At 35.4% G+C, this 16,771-nt stretch overlaps 1 protein-coding gene across 3 annotated transcripts in view; it reads right to left on the bottom strand.

Annotated features, from left to right (window-relative positions):
* LOC150095463 (intracellular hyaluronan-binding protein 4-like) overlaps positions 1-16,771 on the bottom strand; it is a 127,610-nt gene that overhangs the window by 38,952 nt on the left and 71,887 nt on the right. The window contains exon 4 of one of the 3 annotated variants that reach the window (XM_090409786.1): positions 9,431-9,502. The exons of 1 other annotated variant lie outside the window; for it this stretch is intronic. In XM_090409786.1, coding sequence (XP_090265912.1) covers positions 9,431-9,502 — 72 coding nt within the window. The remainder of the gene's footprint in view (positions 1-9,430; positions 9,503-16,771) is intronic. One more of the 3 variants, XM_090409787.1, reaches the window with a different exon arrangement.

Genomic DNA, 16,771 nt, shown 5'->3' with positions numbered 1-16,771 from the left:
CTCCTCTAAATTTTATTAGAGGACTCTCATGTACAGAATTTTTAGTCACGTCTAATAACAAATAAGTACACTATCTGTGTTTAGGAAATAAATTTGCTAATATTCTTCATTATAATTTTTGACTTTGCTTTTCTTCAAGTTTTCCTTTTTTTTCCTACCTTCTTTTAAAATTCTTATACTGTAAGAGCTATTTTCAGAAAAAGAACTATGACTATCAAATTCAGTATATACCTTCCTCTTATAACCTAACACTGTAAAAGTTTATCCCCTCTACCACTATGTTGAAGCAAATTCTTAAAGACAACTAAAAAAACAGCCATGATCATCAAATCTGGTATATGGTCTTCTCCTATCCACTTATAACAATGTGGACCCTTCCAACATTCATAGACCACAACAAACTTTCAGATTTTATCTATATGTATAGAGCTTAATCTGGTACCTAAAAACATTTCTGTGATAAGTAACCATTTCTCATTTTATAATATATACAGTACTCAGTAAAACCATGCCATAAGACTTTATTTAGTAAGAAATTCTGTACACAAAATTACCTGCAAATCACAGTACAACTCCAAACAAAACTGTATACAGTTCTATAGGGAACACTAGTTTTCAGCAGCAAACTGTTACAAGCATTAGATGGAGATGCATTCCTAACAGAAGAGCAGTCTTTTTGTGTTAGTTTCCATGACAACTCGGCTCTTAATATTCATTTTGCAAAGTAAATTAAGTTAGAAATATATCCATCTGTGTTTAGCAACTAAATTAAGACATGGGATTATGACAGCATGGTGGTAGAAAACACTTAACAAGCATGCAATCAAGAATACATATCAATACTTGAGGTAGAAAAAGCCATCAAAAACCTGAAATGTGGAAAAGCAGCTGGAGTAGATGATATTCAACCAGAAATGCTCAAGTATGGAGGTATAAAAGTTTTACAGTGGCTGCACTGCATTATTCAGAAGGCCTGGACAGATGATCGAATTCCAGATGATTGGAGTAGAGCTCTTGTAGTACCCATCTATAAAAAGGGGAAATAAAACTGAATGTGAGAATTAGAGAACTACTTCCCTACTGAGTGTTCCTGGTAAGATTTATGCAAGTATACTTGAGAAACAGCTAAGAAAGATTGTTAAAGGAAAGCATGGTGAAGAACAAGCTGGATTCAGGTCAAATTGAGGCTATCAGGATCAAATTTTCACATTAAAACAAATAGTTGGAAAATCTTGGGAATATAACAAGTATTTATTTTTAAGATTTGTAGATCTGGAAAAGACATAAAAAGGTGCCAAGAGGAAAGCTATTCAAAACACTATACAGTTCTATTGGTGAAAATGGGACATTATATCAAGCAATACATACTCTGTATTTGAGCTATAAGTCAGCAGTTAGAACTGAAGGTGGTACACTTTACTTTATGCAGATGATGTTATACTTCTGAATAAATCCAGTACAAGTCTGCTGAGTTCCATGAGTAAACTGAATAACTGCTGTAATAAATTTGGTACGAAAATCAGCAATAAAGATACAACAAAAATTGGCAGAAAAACATTGAAAGCATCAACAGTTTTCTGAATGTTGATCTTACAAGTAAAACATTTCAGCTACTTAGATACAATTTTTAGTGAAAAATGGTAAATTAAATTTGGAAATAGACAACAGAATTAGTAAAGCTAGTATAGTAGGAAGTCAGCTGAATAAATTTATACCGAATAAGAAAGAAATGAGTCAAAAACACTAAATTAGCTATATATAAGAGTCTTCAAACCCATTTTAACTTATGGATCTGAGAACTGGGTTAGAAATAACACTTGATTGAAGACTGGATACCACAGATGGCATCAATGGCAGTATCATATTAAAAATGAAGATACGAGGAAAACACTTCCCATTGTTAGCAGAGCTCATCTCAGATGTGTAGAAGCTGGATTCTGCCAGGTTGTCAGGATCAAATTTGCACTTTATGACAAATAGTTGAGAAATCTTGAGAATATAATAAAGATTTGTACTTAAGTTTTGTTGACCTGGAAAAGGCATATGAGAAGGTGCCTGGTCTCACTTAAACAGAATGGGAGAGAAAAGGTTAGCAAAACAGTATTCTTTGACAAGCTGGCAGGAAAAAGATCCAGAGGAAGACTAAGATACAGGTGGATTGATATACAGTAAAATGTGTCTTAGAAGACAGAAATATAAGATCTGATAACATTGGAGTCTTCACAGATAACTGATTAATTTGGAGGAAAGTTGTTTACTGGAGGTAGCAATCATGTAACGTTCATGTAGCACCATCATAATATCCTGTATATCCCCTGAAGGTAGATGCCAGGAATTTGATGATGGGATTATGACATCTGCCAGCAAATTCATTTTATTACAAGGAGTAGTGTGTGTTTACTGAATCAGTAGAGCTAGTATAAAACAGAAAAGTTACTCAATTTTTTTCACACAGTAGCCTCACTTTTCACACACAGATCAATTAACAGTATACATAGCATTCATACTTTCAGTAATGCATTAGAATTGTATCCTGAATTGCATTTAAAGTAGAAAGTTATGGACTTTCTTAAAATGCTCCAAGCACTGTTCAGAGATTTTTATGCAAGTGCATTTTTGATCTGCTGTGAGCAAGTGCGGCACCCATCTTGTATAAAGCATTTTCATTTGCAATTCTTCATGCAAAATATATCCTACATGTTCTTTTGAAATGCCCATAGTCTCAGCAGTTTCATGCACTTTGACTCGCAGGTCATCCAATACCATATCGTGCACTTGATCAATGATTTCTGGCGTTGTTACACTTTTCAGACGTCCATCACGTGGATCATCTTCAAGGCTGGTATGGCCGCATTGAAACTCGGCAGCCCATTTCTTAATTGTCGAAAATGAAGGAGAAGAGTGCCTATAAACTTTTATGAACTTCCAATGAATTTCTTTTGGAGTTAAACCTTCTTTTACAAAGAATTTTATAACTATGATACTCAATTTTATCCATTTCAAGGGATACAAACAACACTTTTGCTTCAGACAACCGTATAAAACAAACTACTTGATAGAATGACTTGCAATTTCACATGGATGCTTATGACAGATGTACCAACTGGAAGAGAAAAAAAAAAGCCATTAGTGTTGCCGAGAACTTTTCAGCCCATCCCCGTACAGCAGCATTTCCAGTTAAATTAAATAACAAACATCCCTCAAAAAATTTGCACCCATTTAAAAACTCAATAAGTTTTTTTTAAAAGAATTCTTCTACATTCATCAACATTTGTAGTATAAATACCAAAAGAAAATTATGCGCATTATCACTTCAGACATCCAAACCTGATTCTTGTTTTTGACTAAATCTCTAATTTTCATGACAATCACAGCCCACCTTAACTGTCCAAACATCTTGCATAATTCCTTCTGCCCAATCTTTTGTGTCTTACACTCACAAAAGGTTGTAAGCCTAGTGCATTATTTTTTTCTATTGTTATTACTTTTTATTTGTTCCATATTTTTTTATTATTTTTAACTCGTCTGAAATATTGTTCTATACCAAACTCGAAATGCTTAATGTGACTTCAGTCCTCCAATAAGTTGGGAGGTGTCATACTAGGCAATGAAATTCATCTATCAGATAAAGACAATCAAGATATATCCATGCATGGCAGGATTCGAACCTGTGGCCTGCTGATAGAAGAACAGATATGCTTCACCAGATCCAGATTCTGGTGATTTTGTTAAAGAAATTATCCACACTGGAATGGAGGCATTCATTCCTTATTAGTCTACAATGGAGTTTTCCAAAAAGTATGCCAGGGAGGTCCAAGAAAAGAAAACAGCTTATTGTAAGCAGCTTTAGGCAAAAACTCCTATGCTAAAGCAATACTTACAAAACCATCATTAAAAAGGCTAAGTTAGGCTTTAAGAGGGGTAAATGTAAAAGCCACCTGTGCCAATGGAAGTTGTCCCTTTCAAAATGGTGAACATAATTTTGTACATGTGTGCATCTACCTCTTTCTTCAATCCAACTCCAACATAGATGATAAAAGCAAATCACCTCCTCCTTTACCTGAAACTATGCGTTACATCTACTGTAGCCCTCTCTGCCAGAAAGACGTCAGAAGAATAGCAAAAAGGTGTCTGGTCCTGATGGGATCTCACTAGTTGCACTCAGAAGATGTGTAAATGTGTGACATGCTCCTGAATTAACACCTCTTCTTCATCATCACACTATATTATACTTAGCTAGCATCCACCCTACAGCATGGGCATGTGGAGCATCTGATAACTTCATTCAGATACACTATACCACAATGTTTTTTTTTTTTTTTTAAATTAGGCAACTTATGTCTTAATCAAATGGAAAGAAATTGGGTTAACTAAATGTACATGCTTCCCCCACCCCCATTAATTGTAACATAATAGTTTCTTTTAATACTCCAAGAAATTTAATTTAGTGTTATAATTAAATTCAATTGCTTTTGTTTCCACGAAGAGAATAAGGAATCAATGATATGTAATTCATTTATAAAATGTTACTGTTATTGAAATAGTTTCTAACTTTAGTTTATTAAAAAGCTTCATTAAATTTCAGCAACATTTTGTAATGGTGACGAAGACGATGCATACAGCTGTCAACAATCATGGTTTAAGTACTGCACTACATTTCGACCAATACCAGCAGTTTGAAGGTTGCTGCAGGTGCAGATTTTGGAGGAGTTGGGACAATGAAGAAAAGAAAATTTGATAATGTGGGTATGTGTGGCATTTTGAAAAGAGAAAGGATTTTAGAAAGATATTTAAAGACCTATGGAGTTATCTGAAAGCACTTATTTCTTTCAAATGGTGGACAACAACCAGAAGATAAAATATCCAGAAGGCCTTGATACTGTTTCTGTTGGAATAAAGAGAGCTCAAGTTTGGAAAGGGAAAATTCCAGTACTAGCTTTGATGTTTTTTTCTGTTCCTGTCAGTTCTTGCCAATGCATAAAACTGAGGACAGAACATTTTATTTTAAGCAGAAAGTTTTTTTTTTAAACAATGTTCTTTGTGTAGTGTGTATATTACAGAATACTGAAGACAAGAAGAAAACTGTATTATTCAGATAAAGAAATAATGCATATAATGAATATTTGCTTAGAGAACTGCAAAGCAAACAGTTTACTCTAAGTATTCTCTCTTCATATTTAACTTTCTGATATAGGGTAATTTTCTGAGAATTATTTATAATGAAACTATACACAGGATAAGATTATTTATTCGCACAGTCTTAACTTTGAGACAGTGAGAAGATTCCTTATTGGAACTGATTGTATTAAAAAGCTATAGTTGTTTTATCCTAAAGAGGGTTAATAAAGGAATTCATTTCCTTTGTTTTTTATTAGTTTTTTTCTTTTTTCATTCTTGAAATTAAATTTAAATTGTTGAGTGTGAGAGAGTATCTCTTACAATTTTTTAAATATCAGTTATTATATATGTACACTTTAACATTTATTAAACAAACTTTGTTTTGCATTCTCTTGTCTTGCTTTAGAGATAAAGATAAGTGAATGTAATATATGAGATTTTAATATGTTCGGAAAAAAACTAAAATTGTTTTCAAGGTAGATGAATATACTGGAAAAGAATGAATAATACTTAAATGACACTTGTAGCATGAACCTAACCTGGTTTTCATGGGTGTGGGTAACATAGGAAATATATATATATGAATACAAAGGTTTAAAAAATTAAATATATAAACATTTCACACACATTACTTAAACAAAATGGTGCAGCTGACACATACATACACACACACAGAATTTAAACAGGGTTTATTATGCAAAATACTACTCTCTACAAAAAGTACTTGACCAGGATCACCCCCATTTTTAACAATATGTTCCAGTAAGTCACTAGGAGTTCCACAAAGTGATTATTGGTGTTGCATCATTCTTTGTAGAACATTTCCTTTGTTGAACCAGTCCAAGAAGTCAATAAATAATAACAGGAGAAAATAATTTGTTATCTGTTCATTATGAATATTCTTCTGTTAAAAGTGCAAGTTATTTTGAATTAAATAAAAAAAAACTATCAGGCAACCAAAAACGTTCGTGCAGTTTTCAGTAGTCGCAATGACTTGTTCTGTTTTGTCGTGGTTTGCAGAGCACAAGTTTTTATGTACATCATAATGCACAGATACGCATCAAAGATTGGCGAGCTCTAACTTGGTGTGTACTCTTTTTTTTCCCTGTGACTTTGAATCCCTTTTAAAATGGCAGTTGAACCTGGTGTAATTCGGGCTTGTTTGCTTTATGAATTTAAACTCAGTTTGAAGGCTTCAGAAGCATCCTGTAAGTTGTGTGGCATTTGAAAAAGATGCAGTAGCAGAACATACTGTGCACAAATGGTTCAAAAAATTTGTTTCTGATGATGAATCACTTCCTTGAAGATGCACTGTGTTCATGAAGACCTTCCACCTCCATTATTAAGTGCTGCTGTTGAAAATAACTCAAGATTAACATGTCAAGAACTTTCACAAATGTTTAACATGAGTGGTGAAACAATTCATTTAACATTGCAAATGAGAAAATCACTGTGAAAATTGGGTTCCACATGCATTATCAGATGACAAACTTCAAAGGCTATCAATTTGTTCTTCACTTCTTTCACATCATAAAAACGAGCCCTTTTGGATTACTTGCTCACTTTGATGAAAAATGGACCTTGTACACAGGAAGTGAACTTATCATTGGTTGTCACCAAACGATCCAGTACTGCACACTTTAAAAGGTACAGCTTCATTACCAGAAGACTATGCTTTCTTTGTCTGTGGTGGACTGGGAGCTGGTATTGTCTACTACAAGTTTCTTGCTGCAGGCCAAACAATGCAACTTGAGTGTGTGTGTGTGTGCAGGATGCGTTACTTCAGAAACAGCCAGGACTAGTTATTCAGGAGAAAGTGCTATTCTTACAGGACAATGCAAAACTTGCCTGTGAGAAGATTTGTGCTTTAGGATGGAAGATACTTCCTCATCCTCCATATTCTTCTGACATTCTTCCAAGCGATTATACCTTCTTTCTTTCTTTTTTGGCACTAGACAATCACATGCAAAATACAGTTCTGCAATAAAACAGAGATTGAAGAGAAAGTTGCTAAGTTTATTACTTCTAAAGGCAAAGCATTTTATAAAAGTGGAATTTACAAACTTGTATCTCATTAGGAAAGAGTTGAAGTTCTTCTTCTTCATACCCTCTTTTACCTTGCGGTGTCGAGGGTCCATTGATCATCGGACCTCACTCCGTTTACAGGATAAGGTGGTTGGCCTTATGCCCTGGTGTATCCTATGGCCTGTAGTGTTGAGTTCTCAAGGCCAGTTTGCCTGCTTTGCAGGATGAAAAACCCCAGAATAAACTGGGGAAAAAACCCTGCTGTCCACGCCCAAGACTGGCTAACTTGGGTATGGCTGAGGAAGATCCTTCAGCTCCTCATGTCACTGACGGGAATCGAACCTAGGACACTCCTTCCCCAGGCATATGGTTGCAAAGCGCATAGCCACTAGGCTAACCGCACGGACAGAGGGTTGAAGTTTACTATGAAAAACTGCATGAACTTTTTTTGGTGACTGTTATTATATCAGGGATGGGTATCAATCGCTTCTCAGAAAACTGTCATCTGGTTTGCCCCCCATCCGTTGTAACTGGATTGTCAGTTTTCTTAAGGTCACTCACTATATAATGTTAGAGTGTTCTCTCTTTCCATTTATTATCAACATAAGTGTTGCTCACTGCTCTGTTATTTCATCTATGCTCTTCCACATATAAACAAACATTCCTTCACTGATCTCAAACTCTATCCACAGATTTGCTGATGACAGCATTACCACTCATCTTACTAATAGGACAAATCTTGTAGTGCTCAAACTTCAAAGTCATCTAGAAAGGGCCCTTAAACACTGATCCCCAAAACCATCCTTGAATTAAGTGATGGCAATCTAGTCACCTTCAATGCTACAAAAACACAATGTTTTTTCTTGCAAAAAGGACTCCAGTTCTTCTCCCTGTACCTTTGATAATGCTCATCAGTCTAGACTACATTTCTCTTCTCATCCTAACATTCACTCCTAACTTTTGCTGGCACAAATGCAGTACTTATATAGCATTCATAGCTAGCTTCCAAAAAACCTATCATTCTGTTTTGTTCAAGATTTATCTGTCTAGCCACTAAATCTGTACAATTCACAAATCCTTCAAAACCTTGGAATAATGTCTGTCATTTTTAGTGGTGGACCTAGAGCTATTCAAAAAATTCTAGACACTGTCCAGAAGAGGACAGTTCATGTAACTGATGAGCCCATTCTTACAAACTTTCCTATCACTGTCACCAAGATAGTTAGTTTCCACACTGTTTCACTTCTACAGTTTTCATGGGTGCTCTTCAGCAGAATTAGTATCCTTCCAGTTGTTCAAAAGAATTTCAACAAACTGTTTTTTTCCCATTTTTCTTAGGAAGCCATGCTTGGTCCTGTGGAAGTGGGGCAGCACCCACAGTGCTAGACCACCCAAATAAAGCAGTTCTGATTTCAAATCTAGTCATCAATTAGAGAAACTTTTTCTAACCCTTTCTTTGAACAGTTCTTGAGTTAGACAGGCAGATATCTTCTCCTAAGAAATTGCATTTTCATCCTGTAAACTCAAGAAAATTGACCAAAGAACCCACACTATGTTAGACAATAATATATTGCATTGTGACCCAAGAGATGGTGGTACTTGTCTGCCTCTCTTCATGAGATGCCATTCATAATTGATAGCCAGCTATCTCACATTGGCTATATCCAAAAATTAGGACTTAATCAGCCTTGCCTATTCCATATAGGGGAAAAAAAGGCATTAACAGATTTATATGTTTTCATATCTGACATTGATTATCTATAGGCCTTTTGGCCATGCATGCACGTGTGTGTGGGATAAAAAAACAAATATGAAAAGTGTATTGTTTTCTAACATTATGATTATAACTAACAGATGATGCAGTGCAATCTGGTATCAGTCACTAAGTCAACTCTGATACATGTTAGTAACACCAAATCATGTGGTAGTCTGGAAGCTTAGATAATTCTTACTGGTCTCTTATAGTGAAAATGGAATTCGGATATAAAAAATGCAAGTGGGTATACACCTTCATAATCCAACAATACATGCCATTACTCAAGCAAGAAGCAATAACTTCAGCCTGGAAAAGAAGAGAACAGCACTTCAATATTACTGTTTTGATGGAGCATTTGTATTCCGTTATAGTACACTTAGAGCTAATATAAAAAAAAAAGGGAAAAAAAAAGGAATTCTCAAACTACTGATCTTCATTTTAGTTGGTTTGCTTTAACTTGCATTCCTTTCACTGTCTGCACAGAATATAAAGTGAAATAAATTAGATATTTGGTAACAAGGATTCACTTACTCCAAGTCATCCTTCACAGTTCCCCAGTTGTGGGCACCACCACCTTCTCTCTTCTCCATAGGTTTTACACTACTATAAACAAATAAGTTAGTAAGTTCTATGCCACAGAATAAGACATATATTACTTAGATTAAACATTACATTGTTCCTCAATACTCCAGAACAATTAAAACAAGTTTCACGTGGGATGTAGAAATGGAATGTATTAAATGACAAGCTTCCAGTGGAGATTTTTCACTGAGCATGTTAGGAATAAAATGCACATTTTTTTTTTATTAGTTTATGAATAATGAGGTATTGTTAAAAGGCGAGACATTTGAAATATAAAAAAATAACAGGGATTTAGGGCATTAAAAATGGTTTGAAATACTACTATTACTATATTTAAAAACACCACAACTAAAATGTATCTTATGATACTATTATAATAGTGATCTCTCAGTTATTCAGCCTTCAAAGAACCAAATCTTCAATTAATTCAAAGGTTAGTTTGTGTGGATTTTTTAACTAACTTCTAGTGTACAGCACCAGGTAACTGTACCTTCAGTTAACAAACCCTTTAACTATCATATCTATTTGACCAATAAATTGTGTTCCCACCAAGGGTGGATAACTGAGGCATTTTTTTTTCTTTATAAAAAACTGAGAATAACATGGTCAGTGTTAAACTTTCCTGTTTACATATATGTACAAGTTTTTTTTTTTTTTTGTAAACAGCTGAGAAAGTAATCAATACTTTCTCACATAATCACAAAACTATTAAAATTAAAAATGATTTTTACTTATCGAGACCAAACTATTTTAAATATTAATAAACTACTTCATTACTGAGAAAATATTGGTCAAAGGGACAAGAGAAAATGTTCCAGGAAAAAATAACAATACCACCGACTCTAAATACAAGAAACTTATAGCGATAATTTGTTACAGGAAATTCTCTTTCAAACAGTACTATGAAGCCTGGTTGGACCTTTCCAGCACTTTGGTATAATGCTATGTGTTATAAAGAGTCAAGTGTACAAATCAAAATAATAAACTGAATTATAGTACTCTCTGGTAATGTCCATAGTTATGCTAATGAAGAGCAAGTTATTTCCATTTTGCTCACCAACTTGTTATAATTTCCATTAGTGTACAGTTTATCTCCTGAGATGGGAAATGGTTACATTTCCCTCGTAAATGTCCATCAGGGGATCCTGACTATGCAAAGATGTGCTAATAAAAGAATAAAGCTATTCTAAACTGTTGGCTGTCTTGCTAATGCAGAGTGTAAATTATGGGACTATCTTATGAAAGAAAGCTTCTGGAATGCACACATTATCCATCTGTTCAAATGATTGTGTGTGTACGCACACACAGGTTTGGTAGAATCTAGGGCACACCAGTGTCACGTGAGGTGCAGCCAAGGACTGAGAAAGAAAAAAATCTGACTTTTTTTTGAGACACAGGTTGTAGTGGTTGGGAAATACTTCATGAAACAGGCTGTTTCAGGAGAGGTAGATAGAATTAAATGAGGAAGAAGAAAAGCAGATTTGATGTGTTTACAGTTATACTGTAAAGGCTGCTAAGGCAACTACTGCTCATTTTAAGAGTACCAACAGAAAGCAGAGGAATGATACCCTCAGCAAGACAGTAAAACATACAGAAGAATTATTGAGTTGAAAAATTTACTGGTTTAACCTATTCAAATTATTTTTTAGTTACTAAAAAGTTCTTGTCTTCATTAAGAAAAATGGTAACTAATTTGCAGTTACTCAGTTATGAAATATATCCATCAACTATTTCATCAATTTACTGTTTTATACTACAGTTTTTTATTTGCTACAAATGATTTTCTCTAATATCACCCCTCAACACTTTCAAACCCTATAAGAGTAAGTAGGGAAAGAGAAAGAAATAACTTGATGTCTCCTTAATAGATGAAGATTGCAGTTGGTAGAAAGACTGTTTCACAGAACATAGCAGGATGAGAAGTTGGTATGAAGATAAATTGTGTAGATCATGTAAATTCTAGGCAGTTGCTTGTGTTTTTATATACATATCTATATCTACAGAAAAGGTACAGAACAGAAAGATTGTCTCTGAGAGTTGGATCATTTATTAAGTACCGCTCCCCACCTTAATTCTAAATAGCATCAAGTGAGAGATTTTTGATGTAGCATCCTCTATGTGGGGAACAATATTCAAAGATTGTGCAGATTTGAGATTTATATGTTGTAATAAAGATAAAACTGTTTTGAATGGTAGAGAAATTTCTTTAGAGGTTATGAATATGATTTTTTCTAAAGGCTAAACATGTCTACCCAAAGAGAAAAACATGATCTTGGCAGCAGAGACTAAAAGTATTATCAAAAATAAAGAAAAGTAAAGTGGGACTTTTCTTGAATGTTTAGGCTTAGGTATAATTTCTTTGATAATTCACAGAATGAAAGCAATATAGAGGAAAGAATTAAATAGTAGTTAAATTCCCTTGTGCTTTTTTTTTTAATGAAAAGTTAAGACAACTACAACTGTTAGTACATTGATTTTCTGATGTCAGATAATATCCGAGCATATTAGGTAATGGAGCTATCCCATATCTTCAACCAGATGCTAACATAAAATAAAAAAACAGATAATATAAAAATAGCACAGCACAGTAGGTGATGGAACTACTCCATATCACCAACTACAGAGACAAAAGTTAAAGGACTAATGTAAAATTTTAATTAATACTGAAGACATCTGATTGTATATTTTTGGAAGGCAAGGATGACAAAAATATATGGACACAAACTTGATCGTGCCATTTTTGCATTGTTTATCATCTGACGACAATTCTTGCAAAACGGCTAGCACTACTGTCATGTTGCTGGTCTTGTACATATTTCGCTAGCTTTTTAACTTTTTGGTGTTTAATTTTTAGCTTTAAAAAATTTTAGTTAACAAAATTTTCCTTTTCAAAATTTATAGTTTATTTTATCCACCATTTTTCCTTTTTTTATTGGTCTTATTTAGTTATCATTATTGACACCATTCTCTTACTGCTTATTGTCTGCACAATTAAGTTTGGCTCCAAATATTGTTGTCATCCTCACCTAAAAATATACAACTAGATATGTTTTTTAACCTTCTGGCTGGAGATATGGGGTGGCTCCATTACTGACCAAGCTCTGCTATTTTTAAATTATAAGACAACTGTGTTTTAGTAGTTCAGTAGGGTGTCCACACCTCACTAGAAAATGACAAGATCAGTGTTTAATCACAGATTTTGGTTTGGAAAGATCAAGAAGTATGGCTCATCTGGCCATTCAGTGATTATCATGTGAAAAAAAATGAAGTACTGAAGTATGAATGAAAGTCATTATATGCAAAAGGGTATAGGCAAAAAGGTAGAGGGTAATTATGTGACCTGCTCAGTTACTGCCGAGAGGTATCACAATATGATAAACAATTTTATTGTGCCACAGCTAAAGCAACACCTGTGCATGGATTTAATCATTTTTAGGCAGGATAGGGTCTTTCCATACATCAGTTGATCCTTACATGAGATTCTTTGAGAACATTTCACAGAAGCCAGAGTGATCAGCATTGCATTTTCCACTGCACGGACACCTCATTCACCTGACTTCTGGCTTGGGGGATTTCTCAAAGACAAGGTTTATCAGGATTATCCTGATAACTAACAGCTGCAAGGGACCTGGTAACACCATGTAGGTCTAGTGGAAGTGGTTCGTCTTGAGTGGAGTGGATAAGGGATGCCAATTTTCTATATGGTCTGTAACAAGAGGTCAAGTCATGTTTTCTTAAGATTTTGGTAATTTTTTCTGAGGTGCCTCCGATGTAGGGAATAGTGATGGATTTAGAGTAATTCTTGTTGTGAAGGGATTGTGGTTTACTGGTTTCAATGTTTTTTTTTTTTGGGGGGGGGGGGGGGGAAGCATTGGCTGAGAAAGTGTTGAGGATGTGATTTAGTTCAGTGGTTAGGGCATTGTTATTTGAACAGACCAGTTTAGCCCTGTTGTATAGTGTCTTAATAACTCCATACTGTTGTGTGTGTGGGGTGGGGAGGGGGGAATTGTCAGTGAATGTATCTGCCTGTATAGGTGGTTTTCTAAAAACAGAAAACAAGGTTCCATCAGGCTGGCGGATGACTAATGTGTCTAGGAAAAAGAGGCAGTTGTTTTCATCTTTCTCCAGGGTGAACTTGATTCTGGGGTTTTGGTTGTTTAAGTGTTAAGAAGGAGAGGAGTGTGTCAGAGCCATGTGACCAAATAGCGAACACATCATCAATGCAGCGAAGACATATGGTTAGTTTTTGTGGGGCAGAGTTTATGGCTTTCTTTTCAAAAGGCTCCATAAAGAAGTTGGCCAAGGGTGGGGAGAGTGGTGAATCCATGGCTATCTCCTCTATTTGTTTGTAGAATTTTCAGTGCCAAACGAAATAGCCCGAGTTCATTGTGAACTGAAATAGGGCTGAGATATTGGGAGGAAATTTAGCTTGGATTAGCTGTAATGTTTCTTTGAGTGAGACATTTGTGAATAAGGAGGAGACATTAAAACTGACCATTATGTCAGTATGTTGGAGTGTAAGGTTTTCTATGCTGGCTTTGAAGTTAGCTAATTTGTATGTGGGGGGATCAATGCTATCCGCTATGGGACGTAATGGCACATGGAAGTCCATATATACAGGGGTGGGGGAGTATAGAGTCAAACAGTTTTAATTTGTCAGTAACTTCCACATGCCAAGAAGTGACCTTCTTAAGGTCAAGGTCTCTATGGAGTTTTCTAATTTGTAAGTTGGTGGAATTGTATTCAGTGGGGGAGGTAAGTAGTAGCACGATCTAATAATAGAGCATTAAGCTTACCTCTGTAGTCCATTTGGTTGAGAACTACGGTGGCGTTCCCCCTATTCGCTCTGGTGATTACAATTTCTTTGTTTTTCTTCAATTCCTGCAGCGCTTTATATTCACTATTGGATATGTTGGTTTATGTTGGTCTTGCTTTGGTGAGAACACAAGCTACACCCAGTCTAATATTGTTGGCGATGTGGTATGAAAGGTGGCAGATCCCGAGTTCGATCTGGATCATTATATCCTCCTGGTATTTTCCTGGGAGCAATGGCAAAGTTTTCACCAGTATAGCCACTCTGGTCTTGCAGACCATGCTCTGGATACACACTACAGAATACGGTGGAAGAAAGCCACAATAATACACCATAACAAGTTCAAGTTTGAAAGACTTTTCATGGAATCAGCCTCAGCCCTACGAAACATGCCAAACCTCAACAAATTTGGTTGCATGAGACTGCCCCAAATTTGGGGGACATACATCATGAGACCTTCAGCCCAACGGCCAAGCATACCTACATAGCCCACTAGGGGGCACCATCAGGACTTTCAGGAGAAACGATATCTTCCTGCTTCGTCCTCATTTACTATAAGTTCCTTAGAAAATGGCAACGTGACGTTGCTGAAATGTATATTAAAGTTTAATTTAATTTATATTCTAGTGTACGTTGTGAATTCCTTAAGTTAATTAAAAATCATGAACAGTACAGCCCATGAATGTATAATAGAAGTGAACAAAAATGTATTTATGCTTGTCACTTTTCTCCTTACACACAGAAAAATTACTATACATACATTTAGTACACAGAACAGCACCCCTGGTGGTGAATTTTGGAACAATTTTCTCTCTCTCAGATATTGTGTCTGCATGATGCACAATGTATTCCTGCATAGTGTCACACCATTTGAAGATAGAAACTGTAGCTGAGGTTAAAAAAAAAAGAACATGGCATAAAATAGGGCAAATGAAATAGTGGAAAATCATCCACTGATGACAATGCACAAAGGATTGGCAGGAACCATATAAACTGGCAACATGAAAGGGAATAAATGCAATTTCACTTACCTAAAATCCTCACAATGAACTACATGTAGTCTGTTGCACTAAAATCAAAAATAACCTGAAAACTTCAGCACTCTGTCAACTTAACAAGTGGTCCCTTCCAATTAGAAAGAAGGAAAAGGGACATGAGTGATGCTTCCCTACATTAGTCAGCCAGCCTAAAGGGAAGTGGAAAATGACTTGCATAGCCACAGCTAAGTCAGCTTCCTAACTGAACCAAAACCTAATGTCCCTATCCAGTTAGGAATCCTCCCTAAATTCCTTACTGCAAACGCTGTGCCAACTAATTCATGATGGAAAGTGCCTGCTTTACAATAGATTGACTTCATGGATGAGAACAACAGAATGATGGACCTACAGGTAACAAACAACTTCAGTGTTGGTTGTTTTCATGACTAACAGTAAGGACAGTGAGATGATAGTATGATGGATGATCTCACTTCTTTTAGGATGGGCCAAATATAGGGTTACTTCAGTGCTGGTGAGTAAATGCCAGATACCCTACAAATTCTGTAGTTTTTTCTTTCTCCCCCACTTCTATAGGAAAAGTCAGAGGAGGCATTGCAATTCACTGGACTCTTCTAAGTATAGTGGGTTGCAAATAAGACTTGGTCACTGAGAGACTGAAAAAGATACACTCACTTAATGGCTAATGTTTTAATGATACGATTTAGTTATGTGTGTGTGTGTGTGAGAGAGAGGGGATGGAAAGAGAAGCATGGAAGGGCAAAAGTTGCACCTAATAGTCATAGCATGCAATTATGTCTTGACTGCCATTTAAAGAGGAAGTAATTTTATACATTTTGCCCTTTCAAAAACATAGATTTGTAGACAAGATAATCCAAGCAGAAGTATAGGGTGTGTTTGAGGACTGCCCTGACACACTTATTGGAGAACTAAAACTAGGGCAGTGGGATTATCATGGATCAGCCAACATTCCAAGTATTATCTCAATTATTCTTGAGAAGACACGTGGAAATCAAAGCATGATTTCCAGTCCTCTCACAGAAATCAGACATGAAAAGAAAGAGTAGAAAACAGAGGGATTGGATTGCTTCTGTAATTTCAGCTCCTTTTCATCTTATTTGGTAGTACCAGAGGAAAATCTGTAGAAAAAGAAATGTGGGCAAAGTTATTTCTAAATTACCAAGAAGAAAGCTGATATTTTAAGCATATCTGTTGGGAGAAATGGTTAAGAAAAGGTCCATGCTGATGGAAAAAGAGATGTGTTAAGTCATTACCAACAGCAAACTCTTTGCAAACATTTTCCAAGCTTGTTAAGTAAAAGAATGGAACCAATTGTAAACACAATTTCCCAAGAAAATTGATCTCACTGTATGAATATTCATTAAGACAGCAGAAAATATAACTTGAGAGATAATTAGATGTTTGTAAACAAATTAATCCAACATGAAATGTCAGATCTGATGAATACACATATATTTTGTC

Source organism: Typopeltis vanoorti, chromosome 20 (genome assembly GCF_054136105.1).
Source record: "Typopeltis vanoorti isolate ZY-2024b chromosome 20, IOZ_Tvanoo_1.0, whole genome shotgun sequence".
In the NCBI taxonomy this organism is placed as follows: domain Eukaryota; kingdom Metazoa; phylum Arthropoda; class Arachnida; order Uropygi; family Thelyphonidae; genus Typopeltis; species Typopeltis vanoorti.
This window is presented reverse-complemented; position numbering and strand designations above follow the sequence as displayed.